The sequence below is a fragment of the Petromyzon marinus genome, chromosome 37 (genome assembly GCF_048934315.1).
Source record: "Petromyzon marinus isolate PM22_M1 ecotype Great Lakes invasive population chromosome 37, UKy_Petmar_22M1.pri1.0, whole genome shotgun sequence".
Taxonomy (NCBI): domain Eukaryota; kingdom Metazoa; phylum Chordata; class Hyperoartia; order Petromyzontiformes; family Petromyzontidae; genus Petromyzon; species Petromyzon marinus.
Window position 1 is genome coordinate 16,885,304 of NC_133703.1, and position 26,293 is coordinate 16,911,596.

General features: G+C 47.1%; 1 protein-coding gene and 1 non-coding gene across 3 annotated transcripts; both read right to left on the reverse strand.

Annotated features, from left to right (window-relative positions):
- Positions 1–1,878: 1,878 nt before the first annotated feature.
- Positions 1,879–1,951, reverse strand: TRNAV-AAC (transfer RNA valine (anticodon AAC)). The gene has a single exon. It is a non-coding gene; the product is annotated as a tRNA-Val (tRNA).
- Positions 1,952–8,286: 6,335 nt separating this feature from the next.
- On the reverse strand, positions 8,287–26,264 carry LOC116949685 (sodium-independent sulfate anion transporter). Of its 2 annotated transcripts, none has more exons than XM_032967266.2 (17): positions 24,771–26,264; positions 20,897–21,139; positions 20,056–20,248; positions 19,331–19,416; positions 17,613–17,692; positions 16,428–16,567; positions 15,330–15,505; positions 15,078–15,150; positions 14,752–14,802; positions 14,301–14,361; positions 13,851–13,906; positions 12,871–13,011; positions 11,504–11,631; positions 11,254–11,368; positions 10,316–10,476; positions 9,220–9,304; positions 8,287–8,542 (listed from the first exon to the last, which is right to left on the reverse strand). In XM_032967266.2, exons 2-17 carry the CDS (start codon positions 21,137–21,139, stop codon positions 8,508–8,510), a joined length of 1,824 nt encoding a protein of 607 aa, XP_032823157.2. In that variant the 5' UTR covers positions 24,771–26,264; the 3' UTR covers positions 8,287–8,507. The 2 variants fall into 2 exon arrangements, with proteins under 2 accessions (XP_032823157.2, XP_032823156.2); XM_032967265.2 differs by having other exon boundaries at positions 20,897–21,246.
- Positions 26,265–26,293: the final 29 nt, after the last annotated feature.

Sequence of the window (26,293 nt, forward strand, 5' to 3'; positions counted from 1 at the left end):
CTGACCGAGATGACCGGCCGATGCACCACCTGTGCGCCCCTTTACGGGTGCCAACTTATAGCATAGGCCCAGCGTTGGCCGTCAACCACATTGCCGCTGGCAGGGAGGTGCTCATCGCCCGTGCATTCCCAGTCGCCGTTCGCCCCAAGCACGGCTCGCCGCCTTGACACGCCTGTCAACCGCTTACCAGTGCCCCCCCTATCTCTTATTACAGACCAACTCAGACCTCGTTGGTTCACCCCCGTGCCCCGTATAAATCTCAACGTTCATCCTACAACGTCCCATCACAAGGGTAGAGTCACAGACAAATGACCACAGCCGTCCCGCGTGCTGCCCTAGAGCCATACAGGTCGGGCTCTCCACACTCTTTCAAATGTCTGCTGCCTCTCGGCGTCGCTTGCTTTCGCCTTCTTCGCCGCAGGAGGTAACGCGCTGCCCCCCACCCCTCCCCCCACTGTCGCTGTGCTATGGCGTGGCTTGCGTGCTGGAAAATCGGATGTGGAAGTGACATGTAGCATGTGCGCATGATCTGTACCGAGAACGTCTTAATTCCGGATCAAATTTGTCGGCTGCTCCCGGGATCGCGTGACTCTTCAGAGTAAAAAATAAATAAAATCTGTCCCACGACTTCATGTATTTGGGCCGTACAATTTTCGTTATTGTTGCCTCGTATTTAAAGGGCTGTACGCCGCATGAACCTGACAACTCAATTTGCCCGTGCAAGATTGCGGGGTAAACAATGTGAGTTGGTTGACACGGCATATGCGTTGGACCCTTCGGACAGCCGCAACAGTGCGCCAACCGCTACGATGTACCGCTTTGCGGGCACCGCACATTCGTACCGTGTAGTGGCCACTGTGTGGTGGCCACACGGTGGCGCTACAGCCATCGTGTGGCCACCACACAGACTGTAGCGCCACCGTGTGGCCATCACACCGTGGCGTTACACGGTGGCTGTAGCGCCACTGTGTAGTGGCCACACGGTGGCGCTACAGCCACCTGTGTTATGGCCACTCGGTAGCGCTACAGCCACTAACCCCGGGGGAGGGGGGGGGTCTCACGGTCCCTAGGGGCCGTCTATAAATGACGTCATTCACCTGGGGGGGGGGGGGGTCAGACATTTGTGACGATGTGTGACGAGGGGGGGGGGGGTTGAGAATTGTGACGTCACATCAAAATGCGCAACTTTAAATAAATATAGACAACACGTTCTACTTATATTCTTGGTTCTTTCGGTAAAGTCACGTAGGGTCACGTCGAATAGAAACAATAAAATGATTAAATTATACTTTTATGAATCCCTGCAGTCACGAAAGCTTTAAATCAAAACGTTCTACTTAGTTAAATAGACTTTACATTATGAGACCTCCTTTGCCAGTAACAAGATATAGCAATAGGTTTTATCCTTTAAACTGGCACAAAAACTGACACCTTTATTCAAGGCATCAGGTTTGCAATAACCACAACACAAGCAGTCAAAATGCAAACAAAAGAGACAACTCTGATAATAATATGCAGTGTCCTTGAATTTGATTGGTCCACACCCGAGACGGCTTTTCTTAGAGCCCTTTAGTCTCTCCACTGGTGTTGGACCAGAGACGCCAAAAGGCGTACAACTCAAAAACAGCGCACTATCAGAGTATTGAGGGCTCGGTGTGAGCATTTACAGGGAGGTTTCGAACCGGTGACCTTTCGCGTGTTAGGCGAACATGATAACCACTACACTACAGAAGCTGCTTGAAAAACATGTAACGTAGCAACATATTTCACTAAAATAAGTCGAAACGAACAATGTAAAATCATTCAATCATCAAGTTCATGAAGGCACATTTTACATCCACTTCAAATAAAATGCTAATTTATTTTGTGAAACATAAATGTTTCCGCCCGGTTTCGAACCGGGGACCTTTCGCGTGTTAGGCGAACGTGATAACCACTACACTACGGAAACTGCTTGTCAAACTTGTGAGGTTGCAACACACTTCACTGGCATAGGGCTATGCCAACAATGAAGAATCATGAAATCATCATCTTCATGAAGGCACATTTTACTTGCACTTTAAATAAAACACGAATTTTTATGGTTATACATAAAATGTTTCCAAACGATTTCAAACCAGGGACCTTCCACGTGTTATGCCAACGTGATAACCGCTACACTACGGACACCGCTTGCATCCCTGTGCTGTAGCAACAAAGTTTAACGACATGAGTCTATTCCAACTACGTTAATCACAAAAAGATAATCTTCACAAGCGCAAATTTGAAGTGCACTTCAATGAAAAAAAAACTAATTTGTCTGGTTACAAAAAAAATGTTTCCGACTTGATTTGAAGCTTTCGTTACTGCAGGGATTACTCTTTGTATTTTTCGGTCAAGTCACGTATAAATAAGAAATAATAAAATAACATAATAGCGTACGACGTTTCGGTTGCAACACAAGCAGCCATCATCAGGTACAGAAGAGCTAAATAATGAGAGAGGGGAGACACATAACCTCAGATGTATATACAGACACCCAAGTAAGGGGAACTAACACAGATACAACAGGGGACAACAGACAAACAGGGTTTAGCAAAATTTTTGGAAACCATGTAAAGCAACACAGACGGTCGGTCAAAACACAATTAACGAATAGTCCGGCATAACATAAAGTTTCCAAAAATGTTGCTAAACCCTGTTTGTCTGGTATGCTTCTCTCTCTGTGTCCCCTGTTGTATCCGTGTCAACTCCCCCTACTTGGGTGTCTGTATATACATCTGAGGTTATGTGTCTCCCCTCTCTCATAATTTAGCTCTTCTGTACCTGATGATGGCTGCTTGTGTTGCAACCGAAACGTCGTACGCTATTCTGTTATTTTATTATTTCTTATTTATACGTGACTTGACCGTAAAAAAAGAGTAAAATGTTTCTGCCTATTTTCGAACTTTTTCCTTATCTCTTCACACGGGGCAATATAGAGCGTCTTCTTTGGTTCTTTCGGTAAAGTCACGTAGAATGAAAATAAAATAATAAATTAATAAAAAACGCAATAACATTTTCTCGGGAAATCCAAATCGCAAAGTTAAGGTCTTCATAGTATTGAATTCAGCACCGATTTTCATCGGATCTTAAATGGTATAAACATGTAGGCCAGCATGGGACGTAGCCGCAGTTGGTTTTATTTATTTTTTACGTGAAAATCCGTGAGCTGATTAAGAATCGCAGTGCAAATCGATCACGGAGGTTCGTTTCGTTATTTTTTTATTTTCACGGGCGCCGGACGTGCTGTTTCATGTTGCCCTCTTGGTGGGCATGTGGAGTAACGACTACAACGTCTTCAACGCGTGGTTAAGCCTGCCGTCTGGTAGACGTGCACAGCTACAGGCCACCAACAAAAACAACAATCGCCACTCGCTACTAAGTGGCGGTGATATCACCACGGCTCTCGTGCCGGGCTATGTGCACGTTAAGGCCACGTGAAGTGTCGAAAGGCCCGCCGACAAGAGGTCACGGGGGCAGACCCAACAACAGGTGCCGCATGAGTCGACTGACCGAGATGACCGGCCGATGCACCACCTGTGCGCCCCTTTACGGGTGCCAACTTATAGCGTAGGCCCAGCGTTGGCCGTCAACCACATTGCCGCTGGCAGGGAGGTGCTCATCGCCCGTGCATTCCCAGTCGCCGTTCGCCCGAAGCACGGCTCGCCGCCTTGACACGCCTGTCAACCGCTTACCAGTGCCCCCCCTATCTCTTATTACAGACCAATTCAGACCTCGTTGGTTCACCCCCGTGCCCCGTATAAATCTCAACGTTCATCCTACAACGTCCCATCACAAGGGTAGAGTCACAGACAAATGACCGCAGCCGTCCCGCGTGCTGCCCTAGAGCCATACAGGTCGGGCTCTCCACACTCTTTCAAATGTCTGCTGCCTCTCGGCGTCGCTTGCTTTCGCCTTCTTCGCCGCAGGGGGTAACGCGCTGCCCCCCACCCCTCCCCCCACCGTCGCTGTGCTATGGCGTGGCTTGCGTGCTGGAAAATCGGATGTGGAAGTGACATGTAGCATGTGCGCATGATCTGTACCGAGAACGTCTTAATTCCGGATCAAATTTGTCGGCTGCTAGCGGGATCGCGCGACTCTTCAGAGTAAAAATAAATAAATAAAATCTGTCCCACGACTTCATGTATTTGGGCCGTACGATTTTCGTACGGCCATCTGTGTGGTGGCCACACGGTGGCTGTAGCGCCACCGTGTGGCCACCGCGTGGCACCACTTTGTAGTGGCCACACGGTGGCGCTACAGCCACTAACCCCGGGGGAGCGGGGGGTCTCACGGTCCTTAGGGGCCGTCCATAAATGACGTCATGCACCTGGGAAGGGGGGGGGGTCAGACATTTGTGACGATGTGTGACGAGGGGGGGGGGTGAGAAATGTGACGTCACATCAAAATGTGCAACTTTAAATAAATATAGACAACACGTTCTACTTATATTCTTGGTTCTTTCGGTAAAGTCACTTAGAGTCATGTCGAATAGAAACAATACAATAATACAATTATACTTTTATGAATCCCTGCAGTCAGGAAAGCTTTAAATCAAAACGTTCTACTTAGTTAAATAGACTTTTTAAACACAGCGTTTACAGAAAGTAAACGCACACTTATGCCTATCTGAATGCAGATTCGCATCATCATCATCCAGCTCAGAAATCATCTCTTATCAAGACGCTCATACATCGTGGGCTCACATGACATTGACTTCTCCAAGACGGAGGTTCTTTGCAAACCAACCGGCTACCATGAGAGATTCGTTCATGAGGCCATTCACATATGCACAGAGACAATTTCAACCGAGAAGATGGATTCTGGCTTAGTAACCATTGGAAAGATGTTTTAAACCTTTTCTGTTCTTAATTAATTGTATTTTACGATGACCTTCAGACCGCAGCTCTTTCGCCAGCATTAACTCTTAATACCTCTCACACCACGGTTAATGGTATGGTTTACAACATGGAGTATAACAGCGCCTCGCAGCTGTCTCTCTCCCCCTCCTCTGTTCCGACCATGGATGAACTCGTCCGTCTGAACGGGGCCCGTAGCTATCCGTGTTGCTAAAGTTGAGGGTAAGAATCCACCCATTTTTTCGCCATATAGCATTGTGATATATAACGACTTATTGTTGGTAGCTTAGCTGATTGGAGAATATAGAGTTTATTGATAACATTAAGGTATATTCTTAGTTTTTTCGGTAAAGTCACGTTGTTGTTTCTCTTCAACGTGACTTTACCGAAAAAACTAAGAATATGAATTACTGCAGTCACGAAAGCTTTAAATCAAAATTTAAAACATTAAGGTAATTTATATTTTAGTTTTTTATTGGTTCACTATATAGTACTGTGAATAGCTCAGATGTGTAGGCCTTGACTTCAACATAGTCATTTCTGTGACCAGTCACTAGCTAATCACTCAGTTATTTCAATGCTAAATTCGCCTAGTTATTTCAATGCTAAATTCTCCTGTTTGATTTGTACTAAGTGCCTCGGTGAATGTGTATGCTCTGACTTTAACGTAGCTATTTCTGTGACCAGTTACAAGCTAATCACTCAGATATTTCAATGCTAAATTCTATGCTAATTCCTTTGTCAAGGGGTGCCTCTGCGGATGTGTATGCTTTAACTTAGCTATTTCAATGCTAAATTCTATGCTAATTCCTTTGTCAAGGGGTGCCTCTGCGGATGTGTATGTTTTAACATAGCTATTTCTCTGACCAGTCACAAGCTAATCACTCAGCCATTTCAATGCTAAATTATATGCTAATTCCTTTGTCAAGGCGCTTTGTTTCCTCTCACACAGCTTAAAGGCCGTGATCTGAACGTGGCTCTTTCACTCCAGCGCTGTCCTACCAGACAGTCTCGTCCCTTCACCTGATGAAGGCCGCTTGTGTTGTGGCCGAAACGTCGTGAGAATATTATTGTGTTATTTTATTTTATCAATTTATTATTTTATTCTCATTCTACGTGACTTTACCGAAAGAACCAAAGAAGATAAGTAGAACGTGTTGTCTATATTTATTTAAAGTTGCGCATTTTGATGTGACGTCACATTTCTCAACACCCCCCCCCCCTCGTCACACATCGTCACAAATGTTTGACCCCCCCTCCCCCCCAGGTGCGCGACGTCATTTATGGACGGCCCCTAAGTTCACTTCTCCACTGCTATTTTCATAACTGTTATTTTTAAAAAATTGGGCAATTCCCACTGAGTTTGACTCTCTTACAAATCCAGGTTCATTGAAAACACAAAGGTACATACAGCAATCCAATACAATCATTCTCAGCTGCGTACACTGCTATTCCCATCGCAAAGATCACTGAGCACCTAACCGGCCAACTTACACTGCGGTCATGCAATCAATATGAAGTCTTGTTTAATAACGTACTGCACATTGAACACAATTATTGTACTAAACTTTAAACCCACAACATAAATACTGCAATACTCACAGATACAAACCCACGTTCCCTGAACCACACGGAACGTCCACTGGGCACCAAGAGGCTCCCCTCGGACCCCACCAAAGTTGCCCCGGGCCCAACCGGACGACCCCTGGGCCCTTACGAACGTCCCGTGGGTCACGCCGAGCATCCACTCGACCCCACTAAACGTCCCCTGAACCCCAACTTTGCCTTCACGTCCCCTTCATCCTCATTACCATCACCGCCATAACCACCATCACCGAGGAATGGCAATAGCCCCAACTGAAACAGACGATATCATCATCACCACCACCGGCAAATAATTGACGTGGCCTCCGACTCCTGTTTCGTCTCTCTCACCATCATCTGGCGCGGGGGAGACTCGGAACAAATCTTGGCAGATCAATGTTCACGTCCCGTGCCAGTCGCACCCTTTCACACAGCTCCTGTCCCACACCTATCGCCTGGAGACTTCCATATTTCACTGCCAACAGCGCACCATCGTCATCGTCATTACCCCTGGTGGCCTTTACAGACTGTTGGGCCAAATGCTGTTGGCAAGCACTTATGAAGCCCGGCACGGCACACGAGATTGTGGGTTGCCAGCTCCACGCATGCCTAGCCACCTTTGACTCACCGGTCCTGATGCTTTATACACACTGCACCAGGTTCTCGTTCAAGGCTGAGTCGACCTACGGGAGGCCCAGGACCGGTTTAGATAATCGTCACTGGTGTTGGTGGTCGTGGGAGGAAATCGAACTTAGGCCTCTGCCAGGATCATATGCAGCGTAGTGCTAACCACTGTGCCACCAATCCCCACTGTCTTATACACGCTCTACAGTAGTCTACACATCCACAATCTCCTCACCACCTCACCACAAACTCAACTCACCACACACCGCCTCACAACAGCTGCCATTCGCCACCAAGTGGAGGTCACGACTACACGGTGCATGTGCCAGGCCAGGTGCACTCCAGGTCCATGTGAAGTGTCAAAGGCTTGGTGACAGGCCATGGGACAGACCCAGGTGCCATGGGTGGACTGAGATGACCGGCAGATGCAGCAGCTGTGGCCCTTACTGTGCCAACTTGCTGCATTTTAGCCGCATGGTGCTCCACTCGTTGTCACTGGTCTGCCCTTCGCTGTTGCTGGAGGGCGACTGCCCCCAACTGCCTAATAGCGTCCTTCATGAGCCTCCTCCATAGAGGCAGAACTTTACATCGCTAGTACCAGTGTTCGGCAAGTCCACTCAGCTCCACATCCTGCTGAACCGCATCAGTCCATCTCTTTTTCCAGTCCGTGTCGCACCCATTTAGCCCCCTCTATCAAGACAAACAGAAACTACTTAGGCATGTGGTGGATGGGCATGCGGGCTATATGACCCAGCCAACACAGCCTTGACCACCGGAGGAGCTCACTGATGGGAATGCGTTCAAATATTTCAAGGATGTGTTAGCTCCTCACACAATCCAGCCTGGATAAAGCCAGGATGAATTGTAGACAGGCCAGCCTGCATGTTTCTAACCAGCGCCGACAGTCCGTTAGAGGGCTCCACATTTCACAAGCATACAGAAGGGACACAATGACTGTGGCCGAGAAGACCAAGAGCTTTGTATGGAGAGACAGACCAGGCAGCTTCCACACAGCATTATGGAGCTGATGAAATGATAATGCTGCTTGACTGATTCGGAGTGACACCTCTGCTGCCAAACCAGAGCTGGTCATATGCACACTGCCCAGTTATGGGAACTACTCCACTCTCTCCACAACTGCCCCATAACTGCCCCATAATTTTCGTCTCGAGGAGGCAAAGTGCACAAACACAGTGCATTGGCCTTAGCCATAAGCTTACCTTTATTTTAAAGTAATATCGACAGTGACAAGAATGTTGTTGCAGCTTTTGTGTAATTTCTGTGCAAAAAATATTTCAGCATCACAAAGTCTCACAGGTTAATACATTACATTAAAAGATTAGCTTCTAATATACACAATAAAACATGTATAAAAGTTTTGTGTTCCAGGGTAAAATTTTAAACAATTTCTTCAGGAACTCAATGTAATATTCTCTCTTCTTTGCATTCTTGTTCTGAAAAAAACCGGCAGTGCTGTTATTTTACATGAACGAAAGATCAAGAGTCATTCACAGCCAGAGATCGGCTCTGCAAACACTATATCAAGTTAGGGCTGGCAGCAAAATGACAGATTTAAAATGACAGCCGTCAAAAGACACCAAAATCACGTACACGTTTGACGGTGTATAGAATCCAACAACAGTAACTTGCAAGTGATTTTAAACAAGATGGTCCAGTCTAGGGTATTGAATGTGAAGATTTGTGTCTGAAAGCCCCTTTAAGTAGCATTGCAGCAAAATTATTAATATGTTGTAAATGTCAATTATGTGGTCACTGCAGTTTTATAGCAAAAAGTCTCTTCACATCTTTCAACAGCCAATCCTCGATGTTGCCTTTACACTTGTTTTTATCCTACCTCAAGCCACCCAGAAAGCGATGAGCTGAACGCCACACTTCAATAAGTTATAGTTACGTGACTCAGATAACTTAACGATATATTCACTACACATCACACATTTTGTGATTTCCACCCCTGCAGAAGTTTATTGGATTTTCACTACATTTTATCCTTACACTATTCAGTCCCCATATGATGTGATGCATAATGGATATTAATTAATGATTCGATGCAGCACGAGTAAACAGGCAGGTAAATTGTCGCTCTCGAGGGATAATAAAAATGCACACACACCTGACAGCCACGTTTCTGCCATCGCCACACTTGCAAATGGCTCGCAGTCAACCTCGGAACGACACAGAACGTCAAGAACTTGCGGCTACACAAAAGACACCACCGCAAACATAAACCACGTAAGTCCTTCGCTTGTGACCAGGTGAGAGCTCATGGAAACTCAAGGTCAAGGGAGACTCGCCTCTTATGGACAAACACTGTGGAGCAAAAAAAGCAAAACTCAAGGAAAGAGAGCATCACAGAAATGTGGAAACATTAAAATCAAAGCACTCGCTAAACATCACCATCATTAGCCATGATCAATCCACTGCTGGATGAAGGCCTAACCAATGCGTCACTGTTTATCATGGTTCTGCAATGTAACAATGTATGTGTGCTGAACTTATACTGTGTAGGAACCTCCTGGTTACACCACCAGCCCACAGGGGATTATTGTGTCCGTCCGTCCATCCTGCATCCAAAAATGGGAGGGGTGGGGCTGGGTGGAGAGGGGAGGGTGGGGAGGGGCTGGGTGGGGAGGGTGGGGAGGGGCTGGGTGGGGAGGGTGGGGCTGGGTGGGGGCTGGGAGGGGTGGGGCTGGGTGGGGAGGGGCTGGTCACCCCGTGGTGCCCTTACAAAACTCAACGTTTAATCTACTCACGCCGGCTTGTGCCCGCCCTCACAATCGGGCATATTTGCGGAATACACCACGCCGCCGTTGACCATGGCCATTGACCGAGCAACCCAACGTTCCTACCAGCTCCCTCCGCAGGAGAATGTGTTTTCGCACCGTACGGAGCCAACCGTGCTAGTCGGAGGTGCATTCCACCTAGCACATGCACAGTAGCTAATTTAAACGTTCCATCTCCCTGGTGGTCATCCCCTCGAATGCATTCCATTTCTTGGTCATCACCACCATTCTCGATCATCGGCCATCATCCACCTAGCGACGTGCCCTGCCCAAGCCCACGTACTTTACTGCATGCGCTACGTAATCCACATGTGCAACTGTCTCTCGGTAAAATTCCAAACACGCACCGGCACGGTGATCATCTACTCAGTGGTGGTGTGATTGACAGTAGTCCCAAGTAGAATGTGAGAGTAAGGACCCCACTACCTGCAGACAGGCAAGCAGCAAATGGGAGCCTCTGCTGTGAAAGTTGAGCAGCAGATCCCGCAGGACGCACACGGACGAGTAGTCGAGCATGTACACGGCCCTGCAGTCCAGCACTACCGGCCGTGGGGCCGAGCAGGGCCCGGGGATGACAGAGCAAGACGCTGCGCACACACACATGAAGCTAGGGTAAGGGGTTACTCACAAGGCACATGCTAGAGAGATGTTATCTCCCTCGCCTGGTATGCAGGAGGTCGTGGGTTCCATCCCGACCCTGATGATATATTTGGAGTTCACACGTTCTCTCCCCTCGGTCGTGTGGGCTTTTCTCCAGGTCCTCCAGTTTTGCCCTCCACATTTAGAAATATATGTTTAGAATATTTGACTACCACTATAAATTCCCACATATGATAAGCCACTTTTGATGAGCTTTCACATGTAGCCAGATAGCCTCTGAAAAAGGCCAATTTCTCAGTGGGCTTAACCTGGTAAAAAAAAGTTTAGTTTAGCCATCAACAAATAACTTTTTAATTCATATTCTTAGTTTTTTCGGTAAAGTCACGTTGACACACCTGATGATGACCGTTTGAGTTATGGTCGAAACGTCGTGAGAATTTTTTATTGTTTTATATATATTTTGTTATTTTGTTGTTTCTCTTCAACGTGACTTTACCGAAAAAAACTAAGAATATGAATTACTGCAGTCACGAAAGCTTTAAATCAAAATTTAACTTTTTAATTGTTTCAAATACCAGCATCTCAGTGGGCTCACTTCTCTAAACGACGGTGAACAGTTCACTCAAGATTCAATTTCAGCACTTGCTTCTCGAACCTCCATAGCCCACTGCAAAGAATGTCACGAGTTGCGATAACGTTCAATGCCCGCTTACGGCACCGCCGGTGCCCTATGAGCTGAAACGAAGGCGGCGCGCGACGCGTACCCTGCAGGGCGAGCAGCTCATCGCGCAGGTGCTCCACGGCCAGGAAGCACAGGCCGCACTGCAGCTTCACCACCAGGGCCCCCGAGGCCGGCACAGCTGCCTCCACACGCGTCGCCTATATTCGGGGGCGACATCAGAAGCTGTGCCCGCGCGCGCGCGCGTACGTGCTGTGCGTGCCCTGCGCGCTGTGTGCGTGCGTGCGCCGTGCATGTGCCCGTGTGCGAGCGGTGTGCGAGCGTAGCTCCCTCACGTCGAGATGTGGCCGTAGAAGTGGGTACAGGAGGGGCAGAAGAGATGCGACCACCCCTCCCAGCAGCCCATACGGGATCTCCCACAGGCACAGGGCAAACGTCAGCACAAACACCAATGCATCCGACTCTGCAGGAGCGGGAAACAGAGCACTCGGGGTCATTGCCACACAGCAGAAAGCCACAAGGTGCAGCTGTACGTACGTTACTTATTTACTTAGGAGAGCTGAGTCTCAACATATACTTGTTATGTATAGTGAACTTCATTCGCACCATACATAGCCAACCGTGCTTTCTCAGGAGGGATCTGGTAATATTTCCAGTAGCGTACCATGAACACTATATGTGTTTGCCAATTAAGTACCTTGCAGGGGATTTTTTTTCATTTGTATCATGACGCTTCATCGTGTTTCAAATAACATCATGGAACCATAAACATCCGCTGTGAAGGAGGTGAATGTGATGGTCCACAAGTAACTCTATGAACTTGGCCTGTAAGGATGCCCCCATGCAGTTCAATTATCACAATTTGGCATCGTAATTTAAGAATTCATTCCTTTTTGTTACTGAGGTGAACGTAGCCGCTCCAGTCAATGTAGGATACACGTGCACCAATTGCAATCCGTAGATGTCCAAAACAATCGATTCTCACATGGACGATTCGATGCGTGTTATTGTAAGCTTTGTTGTTCTGTGAATAGATTCGCCCCTCCCATATAAATGCAGAATTTCCCCACTAGCTCAGGGCTGTAAAAATAAGAGAGACGAGCCCCGAGATTTCGATTTAAAGCTTTCGTGACTGCAAGGATTCATCTTCAATTCTAAATTATCCTGTTTGATTTGTACTAGGTGCCTCTGTGGATGTGTAAGCTTTGACTTTAACATAGCTATTTCTACGACCAGTCACAAGCTAATCACTCAGCTATTTCAATGCTAAATTATCCTGTTTGATTTGTACTAGGTGCCTCTGTGGATGTGTAAGCTTTGACTTTAACATAGCCATTTCTATGACCAGTCACAAGCTAATCACTCAGCTATTTCAATGCTAAATTCTCCTGTTTTTATATGTAAACCCCTTTGTCAAGGTGCCTCACTTCTCTAAACCAGCTTAAAAGACGCTACGGATCTTGACAACATTCATCGAAGCTCTGTTCGTCCCGACAGGTCTGTTCCTTTCACCTGAAGAAGGCCACTTGTGTTGTGGCCGAAACGTCGTGAGAATTTCATTGCGTTATTTTATTTTATTAATTTATTATTTTATTCTCATTCTACGTGGTGACTTTACCGAAAGAACCAAAGAAGATGAGCCCCCCAGATTTAAACACCGCTAGTTCAAACCGGGATGCGGGCAACACAAACATTGCTTTACTTTTTATCTTCCAAAGCCTCCACAGAATGCGGCAGTCAAACAGCGGCGCCACGGCGCAAATGATGATGGCGGAGAGGGCGGCCTGGGGGATGAAGTAGAACCACGGCGTGAGGAAGGCGAGCGACAGCAGCACCACAGTGCCTGCACGCGGTCACCAGCGCCATCATGGCAGGTCAGTTTTTCATTTTCAGTTTTTCATTTTCAGTTTTCGTTTATTTGGTGTAGCCCTGTGAAACCATTCGGCTCTCGACTCGGGTGCAACCGCGACAAACGAAAAACATGAACCAGAAAAACATCTTAAAGTGACTGCGCGCAACAGAAAACCCCAGGAAAAAACGGCAAAGTCTTCCAGATAAAGCACCGTGTATCAATTCTGCGTGCAAAACAATAACAACCATAAGACAATTTAGATTAAATTTATCAGTTTAACTCTGTACTACAACAAACAAATATGGCTAAACCCAAACTTTTTCGAAATCAACCAAAATAAAGCTATAAAAACAATGTAACAGTGATCATAGGAACTGTGATTCAAATTTAACAATAAACGATCTACATTACATGTACGACCAAACTTTGCAGCCATAGCTGGGGGTGAGCAAGGCCCACAGAGGTGTAAACTGGGGAAGAGCTCAGTGTCACCGCTTCACACAGGTGCAAAACCAAAACCATCTTCCAACGGCAAGCGGAATGGTAACCTGAGTGGCATCGTGGGCGATAAATGGAATACTCGGAGAAAAAAAAACCTCATCTATGAGGGGGTGACGTTCAACACTATTGCAATTTCCTGGCCACCTCGCTGCCAAGTGCCTACATCACCTGACAAGCCACTGCTAGTATCCCATCAAAGTACGAACCCGGGATCAACTCTGCTCAACTCTGCGGAATTTAAATCTCGTACCACTGCTCCAGACACATGCATAAAAATCAATTATGACTCCATTACGAAGAGGGCGAGTACTCTGCCCCCCTGTGCATACCTGTAACAAGGCCGCCTGCGGGTGTCGCAACACCCGTCTCGGAATTCACCGCGGTTCTGCAACACAAGAGTTCCGCTTGTGTAAGAGCGGCCGAGCCCACGCGCACAAGGCCCGAGTGTCACGGTGTCCGGCCTCCCAGTGTGGACGCGAATTGGTGCTGCTTTCATAGTCCACAAGCAGGCGATGTAATAGGCGCCACAAGTGTCTGTGGACGCGTATCGACATCGCTGGAGGATGAAAATTTCCCCAAGTATAAGTGTACGAGAGGAACACACGCCCTGTTATGTGTTAAAATCGCATTAGTGTTATACTACAATACAGTAATAAAGTAGTTTATGTCATGGTAGTGCCTTTGTTATCATATGGTACACAGATCTTTGTTTGGGTTTTTTTTTTTCCCCCCCCCGGAAGTTTTGATGCTACGAAGCAGTGCTGGTTCGTGTAGGTCACCTGCCAAAGCTGCCTGTGACGGGGTAGGAGGAGGTGAAGGAACCCAGAACATTGGTGAGGCCTGAAGGGAAGCACACGTGACCAACTTAACAAGGCACAAAAGCAACACCGCTGACCATCGTGGCCAGGGCCCGCATAACAAGCCAACAGCTCTCATAAAAGGCGAATGCTTGTGTATTCTTTGGTTCTTTCGGTAAAGTCACGTAGGTGAAACAATAAAATTAAAACATTTAAAAAAAAATTAAATCGCGACGTTTCGATTGCAACACAAGCAATCATCATCAGGTGTGACAACCACAGCAAGAAATAGAAACAAAGAATAGGGATCCTTGCAGTCACGAAAACTTCAAATCTGCAATGCTTGTGACACAAAACATGTGTGCTTGTGAGGCCATGTTGTTGCGAGTAGTGGTGCTACAGTCAGTGTCAGTGTACCCAAACCTCTGCTTACCTATTGCTATCAGTTCCTGGCTGGGATCGATCCTGTACATGTTCTTGGTTGCTGTAAAGAGTGCAACAACACAGCGGGCACGTCTTCCGCACTTTCACAACGAGGTGAACGTCACGCGACAACACCAACTCAAACTTGAACGTTAAAAGAATGCAATTAGCAAAACGGACAAAAAATATCCTTGTTCTGTATGACATTTAAAGTTGTGTTGGTTCGTATTGGTTGAGGGTACTGTTGCGTGTGTGTGTTGGTTGAGGGTACTGTTGTGTGTGTGGTGGAGTGGCACTGCTGTGCGAGTGCGATTTGCTCGTATGCTTCAAGAGTACCGAACGCTTTAGCGATCGCAATGCTCTCCAGGAAACCCAGCAGCGGAATGACCAACAGCGCCAACCCCAGATCCTGCAACAGCAGGTTACATGCCACGTGTAATACTTGCATGTTTCAGCACGTAAAGCAAGATGTATAAAATACCGAAGACATCAAATTGGATGAAACTATGGGATGGCGAGCACCGCAACTGGCTCGGACATCGTGCGATGGAGCTGGAACAACAGCCACTCTCCGGCGCGATGACCTACCCTGACGATCTGCAAAAAAGGGATGAATGTGCCTTCCTTGGTTTCTGAGAAGGCAGGAGGGTGGAACGGGGGTAGGCCCTGGGCAATGTGCCCCGTGAGGGTGAAGGGGTGCAGCCTCTGGCTCTCGCAGGCAAACGCCACAAGGGCGGCAGCCAGGACGACCACCGCATTGCGCACTGAAACACACGCAGCCAGCGCTTATGCGTCAAGCACAGCCGTTGTCACGGACATGCCAGTCCACGCAAACCCACCTTCCCACATTTACCAATCTGCTATGTTCTAATACCATGTAATGCATTTTAAGTTGAAATAGGCACACCCCGATTTATGCCCAGGATGCGTTCCTAAAACCAGAACGTAAATCGAAGGAACTTAAATCGAAGCAAAGAGATGGGATGGCGGTTCGTAATGTGGTACAGTACCCAAACAAAGGATGCTCGATTCTAGATTTGAAGCTTTCGTGAATGCAAGGATCCATACTCTTTGGTTCTATTCGGTAAAGTCACGTAGGTGAAAAATAAAATAACAAAAATCACGACCGTGCTGTCCTCATGACAGCACGGTCCCTTCACCTGATGAAGGCCACTTGTGTTGTGGCCGAAACGTCGTGATTTTTGCCATTTTATTTTTTACCTACATGACAAAGAGAAAGGATGCTCGGTAACCCATTGCGCATCTATACTGTAAAACCATCGGTGTGAAAAGTAAGTCTATTTTATAGATATATTGTTTAGTATACTATATGTATTATTAGTTGTTTATTATATAAAAAATAGTTTACACTTGTATAAGAGATAATCGCCATAAATACAGTATGTGGGGGGGGAAATATTTATAGAGTACACATGAAAGAGATTATAGCCAATCAGAGACGCGAATGATTCGGCGGTATCTGGCACCTAAATTTCGCCGTAGAAAGGAAACAAATTGGGGCTTAATGGTTACGTTACTAAATCTCAAAATGGGATTGGGTATCAATAAGCTTAGTATGTTTGGGTGAAAGTACGCAAAGCGGGAGGACGTAAATCGGGGAATTACCGTATTCACAAAAACAGTCCTCCGATAACATCAATTGATCTGGATAATAAGAACACAAACCTGTCCCAAAAATAGAGGTGATGCTATTGCTGATACGAACGGAGACAGGAATGGGCGGTGGGATGGGGGACCGTGCGGCAATGACGCGGAGGAGGATGAGCAGCAGGAGGGAGCTCCCGCCCAGCAAGGCATCCGCCAGTCTGAGAGGGCACACCGCACGGGTAAAGCAATGCCTGCATAGCCATAAAGAATGTATGACGAAGGTTCCCTGCTGACATTTACACACCGCATCAGATGCGCGTTTTTGTTCGAGCCGTGCTAGGAGAGGCCCGGAACGAGTTCTGCACTCATTGCCACTCATGTTGGCGGTGACCAAGACGAAGATCCCCGGTGTAGCCTTAACAGACTGTTGGGGCAAGTGCTGTTAGCGAGCACCTGTGAAGGCCAACACGGCACACGAGTGGGTGGGTGGCCAGCACCACGCCCTGCCGCCTTTGTCTCCCCCAGCGGTGAGGTTTACGCACCGCAGCAGGCACTTATTTGAGGCTGAGTCAACCTACAGCAGGTACAGGACTGGTTCAGGCAATCGTCACTGATGTTGCCCGTGAGCGAGAATCTTACTCTGGTTGCCGGATTCTTAGCGCAGTGCGCTAACCGCTGTGCACCAGCTACCCATTGGCTATACGGACAATGCACATGGACGCATTCACTCCCATGTGCACAAATACATCGGCATGCACACACACACGGGCACGTAGCTCACGTTTACAACACTGAAAAGTTTGGTAACGTGTAGTTAAATAACCCACGTGGCTGACAGCCATGTACTGAACTGAATAAGTAATTTTTTTTTAAAACACGCTTTTATTAAATGTACAAGTAATGGCAGAACTCCACGACTCCAGGAAGTGGCCCCGAAGCTTGCCATAATGTAAGGGACCGTGGCCAATTACAGCCAACGTCAGTTCAGCGTGGACAATTAGAACCAAGCCGAAACATAACATAGAAAAAATAATGTTTAAAAATATGTTTTTATTTTTTATGATAGAATATAGTATTGTCATCAGTATGACATAAGTATACCAAGTTTGCAGTCGATACCACATTGGGAAGTGTGTTAAAAAATTGAGTTACAAGATACAACAACAGAGTGAGTTAAAATAAAGTGTGTAAAAAGGAGATTTTTTTTACAAAAATTTCTTTTCAGGATGTGCTTGCTGGCTTAGGGAGGAATATGATGCTCACCTGGTCTCTGCGATTCGGGAAAACGTGTAATACACCTCCTGAAAGAACTGCTGAGGGATGTCTTTAAGTCCTAGGAGTGTCTAACCAGGTGCACAACGCACAACAGACAAAAGTTAGTATAAAAATACACAATGTGCTCAAGATGCACTGCATCAATATAACTGCTGTAAAACAAACAACCAAACACATCTCTGAATGCTTGCAATTAATAATGTCCTGATCTCAAGTGTTTCGAGATCCTTCCTAGCAAGTGTAACAACCACCGTGACTAGTGGACGACTAACAGTCTTCTCTTTCGAAGTGGGACAGGTCTATTAGAACCTCATAAGGAATAAAACACACCACGGCTGTCACAGTGGTGTGAAACAACATATAAATCCTTGTCCACACCCAAACACCATCCAATGTCCACCAGTCTCTAGGCCCTTTGAATACTTCCGCCGCTGATCCTCTTCATATCCACCAGAATCTCCCGCACTTTGTCGTGTTCTTTCTACAGCTTCAGGATCCTTCACACTTCACCCCCGAGCCCCCCTTCCCCATCCGTCCCTTCTTCTTTTATACTCTTACCCGAGCCCCACCCCCATAATATCACCCGTTATCCGCCCGTACCTTCATCCTCATTGGCGCCTCAGGCAATACGCCCCTCCTGGGCTTCCCACTGCATCCCCTGTCCATCAGGGCTCGTTGCCATTATATCTACTGCCAGTTAACCTCTAGTCCCCTACTCTGTCTCCACAATTCATATCCAAGGAGAGCCCTTGTCCCTCACCTGCTGTAAACTACCCTTACTGTCCAGGGCGAGCTCCAGGCCCTTTGCCCTCAAGTGCCTTGGCTGCTTTTGGGTTGTCCCCATCTGAACCTTACGGCGGGATCCCGGGGTCCCGAATAAACGGAAGTCAAAATCGTAATTAATTATTGTTTTTGGTGACTCCGTCCCACCGCGCACATGAACGCCGCAAACCATCTGTTGTTGTGTCGTCCAAGCGCAGCAAGGATGAATACATAGAAGAAACAAAACTTTGATTAGCACATCGTGTAGAGCTCTTCGAGAAGAATAGATCGCCGTATCGTTTGCCTTCAACAGACATAAAATGACATCGCAACGCAGTTTATGCGAGAGCCGGGGGCTTATGGGACCCCGGGGGTTCCGCCATGAGGTTCATCTGACTCTGCACCCTCCGTACTGTCCCCACTAGGGGCGTTCTGCGCCCCTAGTGGTTTGGGTCGTTACACTAGTTCAGGGGTCGGCAACCTGCGGCTCTTTAAGGACTGCAGTGCAACTCTTGAAATTCTTTTTTAAAAATGGCTCTTGTTATTTTGGTTGCCGACCCCTGACCATGGAAGTACAGTTCACCGTGGAAGTACAGTTCACCATGGAAGTACAATTCACCATGGAAGTAAAGTTCACCATGGAAGTACACCTCATGGGCCGGAGTCGGGAACTCGTGGCTCCGGAGCCGCATGCGAATCATTAAGGACTGTTTCGCGACATTATTTTTTAAGGACCGTCTCGTATTCACGTGCATTGCGGCTCTTGAAATATTTTGATTTCCGACCCCTGCACCATTCATACGTCGAGAATAACACAAGTCGGCCCTCTGTCCCTTTAGGACTCAAGACTTATTGATTGCGGCGCTGGACTTTTTTGTTACAGACACACAAATGCACATTCAGGACAAGTTTCAGTGAAGCAGTTACCATAACTGAGCAGTTACCTTAATTTGGCTGAATCCAATCGTTATTGCAGCAGCGCAAGTGAATCCTTTCAAGACAGGGAGGGAGATGAATTCGACCAAAAAACCTAAACAAAAGAAGACCACATTATTTCAGAGAAACAATTCCCTTGAGAACATTGGCAGCGGCATAATATTCACACTGTGGAATTGCATTGTAAAGGTAGAAATGTTCACGTGTACAACAACAGCCGCGTCTCCACTGGCAGAGCCAGTTGGGGGGGGGGTGGCACGTGCCCCCCCAATGATCCAATCGATCATTGGGGTTTATTAGTAATAAATCGGCATTTTTGCGACCCTCACTGCCAGTGTAGCATATTATTACGTGTCAGGGACTCTATGAGATGATAGGACAATAGTCTGAGTCCATAATTGGCAATAAGTAATGGCAAAGCAGTTATAAGTGACTCACAGAATTGTGCGCAGTTGCATATACAGTACACGACTTCCCTGAAGGCAAACACCTTCAGCGAGCGCGATGCCAATCACTCACGGTTCGAATTCAACCCTCGATCGATGGCTGCGCCATCGCCGCACACGCGTCAAATAAAAAGCAAGGGACAAGTCCTTACTTACTAACAACTCCTATCGTTTTTCATTGCTGGAGGGTTTGCCCCCCCTCCCCCCCTACTTGAAAATCCTGGCTCCGCCACTGCGCGTCTCCACACGCATATTACAAGATCTCAGGCCACAGTAACGGTCCCTACCCAAACGGAGGATCCCCATGAGTAGCTGGATGGCGCCAGACAGGAAGGTGAGCAGCACGGCGTACACGGGGTCGCGGCGCACGTACACCGACACAACGAGTGACATGATGGCCGTGGGGCCCAGCGTCACGTCCTTCGACGTCCCGAGCAGGCAGTACACGAAGCAGCCCATGAAGGCCGAGTAGAGGCCGTACTGCAGCAGGGGAAATGCACAGCCTCGCTCACGAACCCACTGTGCCACCTTTCACCTTCACACGGTCCGAGTTAGACTCCTAGCACTGCTTCAACAAAACAAGGGATTTTCAGCAATTAGAAATGGCACCATGTCGTGATTCTCCTTATATTTGTTTTGCAATGTGTCAATACGAATTCCTGGGGTAAGGGCATAAGTATTCATGTCCTTACCCCAGTGTCCTGAAATAAGATAATTTCGAGATAATAAATCTGTCATTAACACATATGTTGGTCTAATTTATTTTAAAAAACGTAAACTCTTTGCAGCTGAAAGCTTCTCACAAGAGAACACCAACATATGCATGAAGCAGAACATTACACGCAACCTCTCAGCGGCAGCACAACCAGCATAAAGCAGCATAAGCCATGCACCTTACAGAAAAATACATCTTGCGCTGGGTTCACAGGCCAGGATTTGCCTTGACATTGCACGCAATGCGTTTCGCGGACACGTCTCGAACGCCTCCCATTCAGCGTGCCCACGGTGCTCTGGTCCATCAGGCCTCATCGAAACAAAATGCCAGGTCGACCTCTCTGGATGTGCCACCGAAATGCGATCCTGGAGGGGGAGCGGGGGGGGACGGGGGGAGGGCGACCGCAGCCATACCTGCGCGGGTAAGCCGGCCACCTGCGCGTAGGCGAGGGACTGAGGCACCACGGTGAGGCCCACGGTGAGCCCCGCCACCAGGTCCATGCGCAAGGAGCCCAGCGTGTAGCCTGGGAGCCACGTGAGCGGGGGCAGCAGCCCACGCACACGGCCAGGTGGGCAACAGCACCGCGCCACGGACGCGAGGCCGGTCCCGGCGAGCCCGAGAGCGCGGGCGAGACCAGCGTGGCACCGCTCCGCCATCTCGCGCGCACGGAGAAGGAAACGCCACCACTCGTGTTCACCCACCGCGGTCTGCTGTCAGCGTCGGGGCGGTGACAGCCCACGGCGGAAGTGTCGTTTGCGGCTTTCTGCAGAGGTTCGAAGTTCGCAACCGGCAGGCGGCCCTGGTTAATACTGCGGGTGTGTTAACAGTAAAATACATGCCATCTGCTGTGCTCACAGTTGATGAAGAAAAGTAGGCCATTATGTCAAGTTTTCCCAAACTCTATTCGGCGCGACCCGCCACGTTTTGTCTTTCCGTGTTTACCAATTTACTTCCCATAAAAATACAAATTATGTCCTTCTATGCTGTACGTGCATGATAATTCTTAAACACGTGGCAAATTTAAAATATGCTGCCAGGTCCTTCCAGAGGCAGCAAAGTCACACGGTACAGAAACTCACATCAATTTCAACGAGCATGGATAATATTTAACAATTCATCCAACCACGTGAAATGCACTGAGCATATTCCTCAATCACAATGGACTTCACGCGGACTATGAACCTATTCAAAAGTGCTGTTTTCCTTCCACTGTCTTTGCCAAATTTAGTTCGTGCTGCCATTATGATGTAATCCACCAGCATGTGTTTAACATACAGTATCTCACTCTTTCATCATTAGACCTCCTTTGCCAGTACCAAAATGTAATAATAGGGTTTTTCCCCTTTTTTCTGGCAACAAAACTAAAACCTTTTTGCGTCATCTGGTCGAGCACCAATTTGGGTCGAGGCTCAAAAGAAAGCCGTCCCTTGGTGTGGACCAATCAGTTTCAAGGACAATGCATATATTATCATAGTATGTTTTTTGTTTGCATTTTGACTGCAGATATTGTGGTTAATGCAGTAACATGAATCCTTGTAAAAAGGTTTCAGTTTTGTTGCCAGAAAAAAGGGGAAAAACCCTATTATTATAGTATCTCACTCTGTTCATCATCTATCATCAGGCTCCATCGTGCAACGTTTAGTAGTGTCCTGTTACACGTATTTCCGTTTTAGGCCAGTGCTATTAACGAATGTGGTGATCTTTTTTGTCAGTCTGCTGATGAGACCGAGAAGGTTGAAACCGGTGCAGATTTTGCCTGTTTAAAAAAAAAACCTGCTGAGTTAGTCTAAACTTGGAGAACATTTGACATTTTTTACACTAATTTTTTTGCAAGTGTGCTTCGTCCACTTAAAGCGTAATAAATACAAACAACGGCGCCTACGGACTAGTTATTGTGCAACGTCAAACAAAGCACAAGCAACATCGCACGGACACCTCCCAGCGAATTGTCAGAGACGTCTGACAACTCACCTCACTCAACACAACTCATTCGCTCAACCTCTGTCAATAACATCACTCACTCACCTCACTCAACACAACTCATTCGCTCAACCTCTGTCAATAACATCACTCACTCACCTCACTCAACACAACTCATTCGCTCAACCTCTGTCAAGAACATCACTCACTCACCTCACTCAACACAACTCATTCGCTCAACCTCTGTCAATAACATCACTCACTCACCTCAATCACACAGCAAAGACAAAGATCTCCCATGTAGCCTTTAACAGACTGTTTGGGGCAAGTGCTGCTAGCGAGCACCTATGAAGGCCGCAACGGTACACGAGGGGGTGGGTTGGCCAGCACCACGCCCGACCGCCTTTGTCTCCCCAGTGGCGATGTTTACGCACCGCACCAGGTACTCATTTGAGGCTGAGTCGACCTAGGGGAGGCCGAGGACCGGTTCAGATAATCGTCACTGGGTGCTGGCCGTGAGCGGGAATCGAACCCGGGTCGCCGGGTTCTTAGAGCAGCACGCTAACCGCTACACTATCGCTCATTAATTCACTCAACCTCGTGTCAATAACATCACTCACTCACCTCATCACACAACTAATTCACTCAACCTCGTGTCAATAACATCACTCACTCACGCAACTAATTCAATCAACCTCGTGTCAATAACATCACTCACCTCACTCACACAACTAATCCACTCAACCTCGTGTCAATAAGATCACTCACCTCACTCACACAACTAATTCACTCAACCTCCTGTCAATAACATCACTCACTCACACACATCACTCATCTCACTCACCTTAAGCACTCACACACACACAGTGTCACTCACCTTACACACACACAATGTCACTCACCTTACGCACTCACACACACAATGTCACTCATCTCACTTACCTTATACACACACACAATGTCACTCACCTTACACACTCACACACACACAATGTCACTCACCTTACACACTCACACACACAATGTCACTCATCTCACTTACCTTATACACACACACAATGTCACTCACCTTACGCACTCACACACACAATGTCACTCACCTTACACACTCACACACACACAATGTCACTCACCTTACACACTCACACACACACACAGTCACTCTCATCTCACTCACCTTACAACTCGCACACACACAATGTCACTCACCTCACTCACCTTACACACTCACACACAATGTCACTCACCTCACTCACCTTACACACTCACACACACACAATGTCACTCTCATCTCACTCACCTTACGCACTCACACACACACGTCACTCATCTCACACTCACAATGTCAATCTCATCTCACTCACCTTACACACTCACACACACAATGTCAATCTCATCTCACTCACCTTACACACTCACACACACAATGTCAATCTCATCTCACTCACCTTACACACTCACACACACACAATATCACTCACCTTACACACACACACACAATGTCACTCACCTTACACACACACACAATGTCACTCACCTTACGCACTCACACACAATGTCACTCATCTCACTTACCTTATACACACACACAATGTCACTCACCTTACGCACTCACACACACACAATGTCACTTATGCACTCACACACACACAATGTCACTCACCTTATGCATTCACACACACAATGTCACTCACCTTACACACTCACACACACACAATGTCACTCTCATCTCACTCACCTTACAACTCGCACACACACAATGTCACTCACCTCACTCACCCTACACACTCACACACAATGTCACTCTCATCTCACTCACCTTACACACTCACACAATGTCACTCTCATCTCAATCACCTTACACACACACACAATGTCACTCATCTCACTCACCTTACACACTCACACAATGTCACTCTCATCTCACTCACCTTACACACTCACACACACAATGTCACTCATCTTACTCACCTTACACACTCACACAATGTCACTCTCATCTCACTCACCTTACACACACACACACACAATGTCACTCTCATCTCACTCACCTTACACACTCACACACACACACAATGTCACTCATCTCACTCACCTTACACACTCACACACACAATGTCACTCATCTCACTCACCTTACACACTCACACACACACAATGTCACTCTCATCTTACTCACCTTACACACTCACACACACACAATGTCACTCACCTTACGCACTCACACACACAATGTCACTCATCTCACTTACCTTATACACACACACAATGTCACTCACCTTACACACTCACACAATGTCACTCACCTTACACACTCACACACACACAATGTCACTCACCTTACACACACACACACATGTCACTCACCTCCCCTGCGTCTCGCTCCGAGTGTGGGTTGGGAGGGATCAGCGTCCCCTGGGTGCGGCAGTGGTCATGGGATGTGACCGTGTCAGTCGCGTGGTTAGTGGGTTAGCAGTGTGAGTGATTGTATTGTGTGTTGGTAGTGTGTTAGCAGTGTGAGTGATTGTGAATAAACGTGTGTTAGTGGTGTGTTGGTAGTGTGTTAGCAGTGTGAGTGATTGTGACTAAAAGTGTGTTAGTGGTGTGTTGGTAGTGTTAGCAGTGTGAGTGATTGTGAATAAAAGTGTGTTAGTGGTGTGTTGGTAGTGTGTTAGCAGTGTGAGTGATTGTGAATAAAAGTGTGTTAGTGGTGTGTTGGTAGTGTTAGCAGTGTGAGTGACTGTGAATAAACGTGTGTTAGTGGTGTGTTGGTAGTGTTAGCAGTGTGAGTGATTGTGAATAAAAGTGTGCTAGTGGTGTGTTGGTAGTGTGTTAGCAGTGTGAGTGATTGTGAATAAACGTCTGTTAGTGGTGTGTTGTTAGTGTCTTGGTAGTGGGTTAGCAGTGTGAGTGTTTGTGAATAAACGTGTGTTAGTGGTGTGTTGGTAGTGTGTTAGCAGTGTGAGTGATTGTGAATAAAAGTGTGTTAGTGGTGTGTTGGTAGTGTGTTAGCAGTGTGAGTGATTGTATTGATAGTGTATTGGTAGTGTTAGCAGTGTGTGATTGTGAATAAACGTGTGTTAGTGGTGTGAGTGATTGTGAATAAACGTGTTAGTGGTGTTGGTAGTGTTAGTGGTGTGAGTGATTGTGAATAAACATGTGTGAGTGATGTGTTGGTAGTGTGTTAGCAGTGTGAGTGATTGTGTTAATAGTGTGTATGTGATTGAAGCAAGTGTGAGTTTGTGCTGATGTGTGTCATTGTGTTGCTGTGCGCGATTTGTGTCCCTCTGAGGTCGTTGCGTGTAGCTGTGCAGTTGTGTGTAGCTGTGTGTATGACGTCGTTTGTTCTGTAGTTGTGTACTGTAGCTGTGTGTATGACGTCGTTTGTTGTGTAGTTGTGTACTGTAGCTGTGTTGTTGTGTGTACTGTAGTTGTGTGGACTGCAGTTGTGTAGTTGTGTTTTGTAGGAGTGTTGTGTAGAGTTGTTGCGTACTGTAGTTGTGTAGGTGTGTGAACTGTAATTGTGTACTGTAGTTGTTGTGTACTGTGGTTGTGTCGCTCTGTGGTTGTTGTGTACTGTAGTTGTGTTGCTGTGGTTGTGTTGCTCTGTGGTTGTTGTGTACTGTGATTATGTACTGTGATTATGTACTGTGATTATGTACTGTTGTTGTGTTGCTCTGGAGTTGTGTACTTGGATGATGTACTGTGATGATGTACTGTGATTATGTACTGTGATTATGTACTGTTGTTGTGTTGCTCTGGAGTTGTGTACTGTGATTGTGTACTGTGGTTGTGTTGCGGATGCTCAATTTGGTCGCCGTAGCCTTCAACGTGGATCCAGATGTCACGTGACCGGGGCCCTCTCCCCCTCCCATCACCCTCCCACCTCC

Coding starts and splice junctions, on each gene's coding strand:
- LOC116949685 (XM_032967266.2), bottom strand. CDS start 21,139: ATGGCGGAGCGGTGCCACGCTGGTCTCGCCCGCGCTCTCGGGCTCGCC. Junction 13,012..13,850: donor CGCAGGCGGCCTTGTTACAG/GTATGCACAGGG, acceptor GACCGCGTGCAG/GCACTGTGGTGCTGCTGTCG. Junction 11,632..12,870: donor GAGGCTTTGGAAGATAAAAA/GTAAAGCAATGT, acceptor CCGCTCCTGCAG/AGTCGGATGCATTGGTGTTT.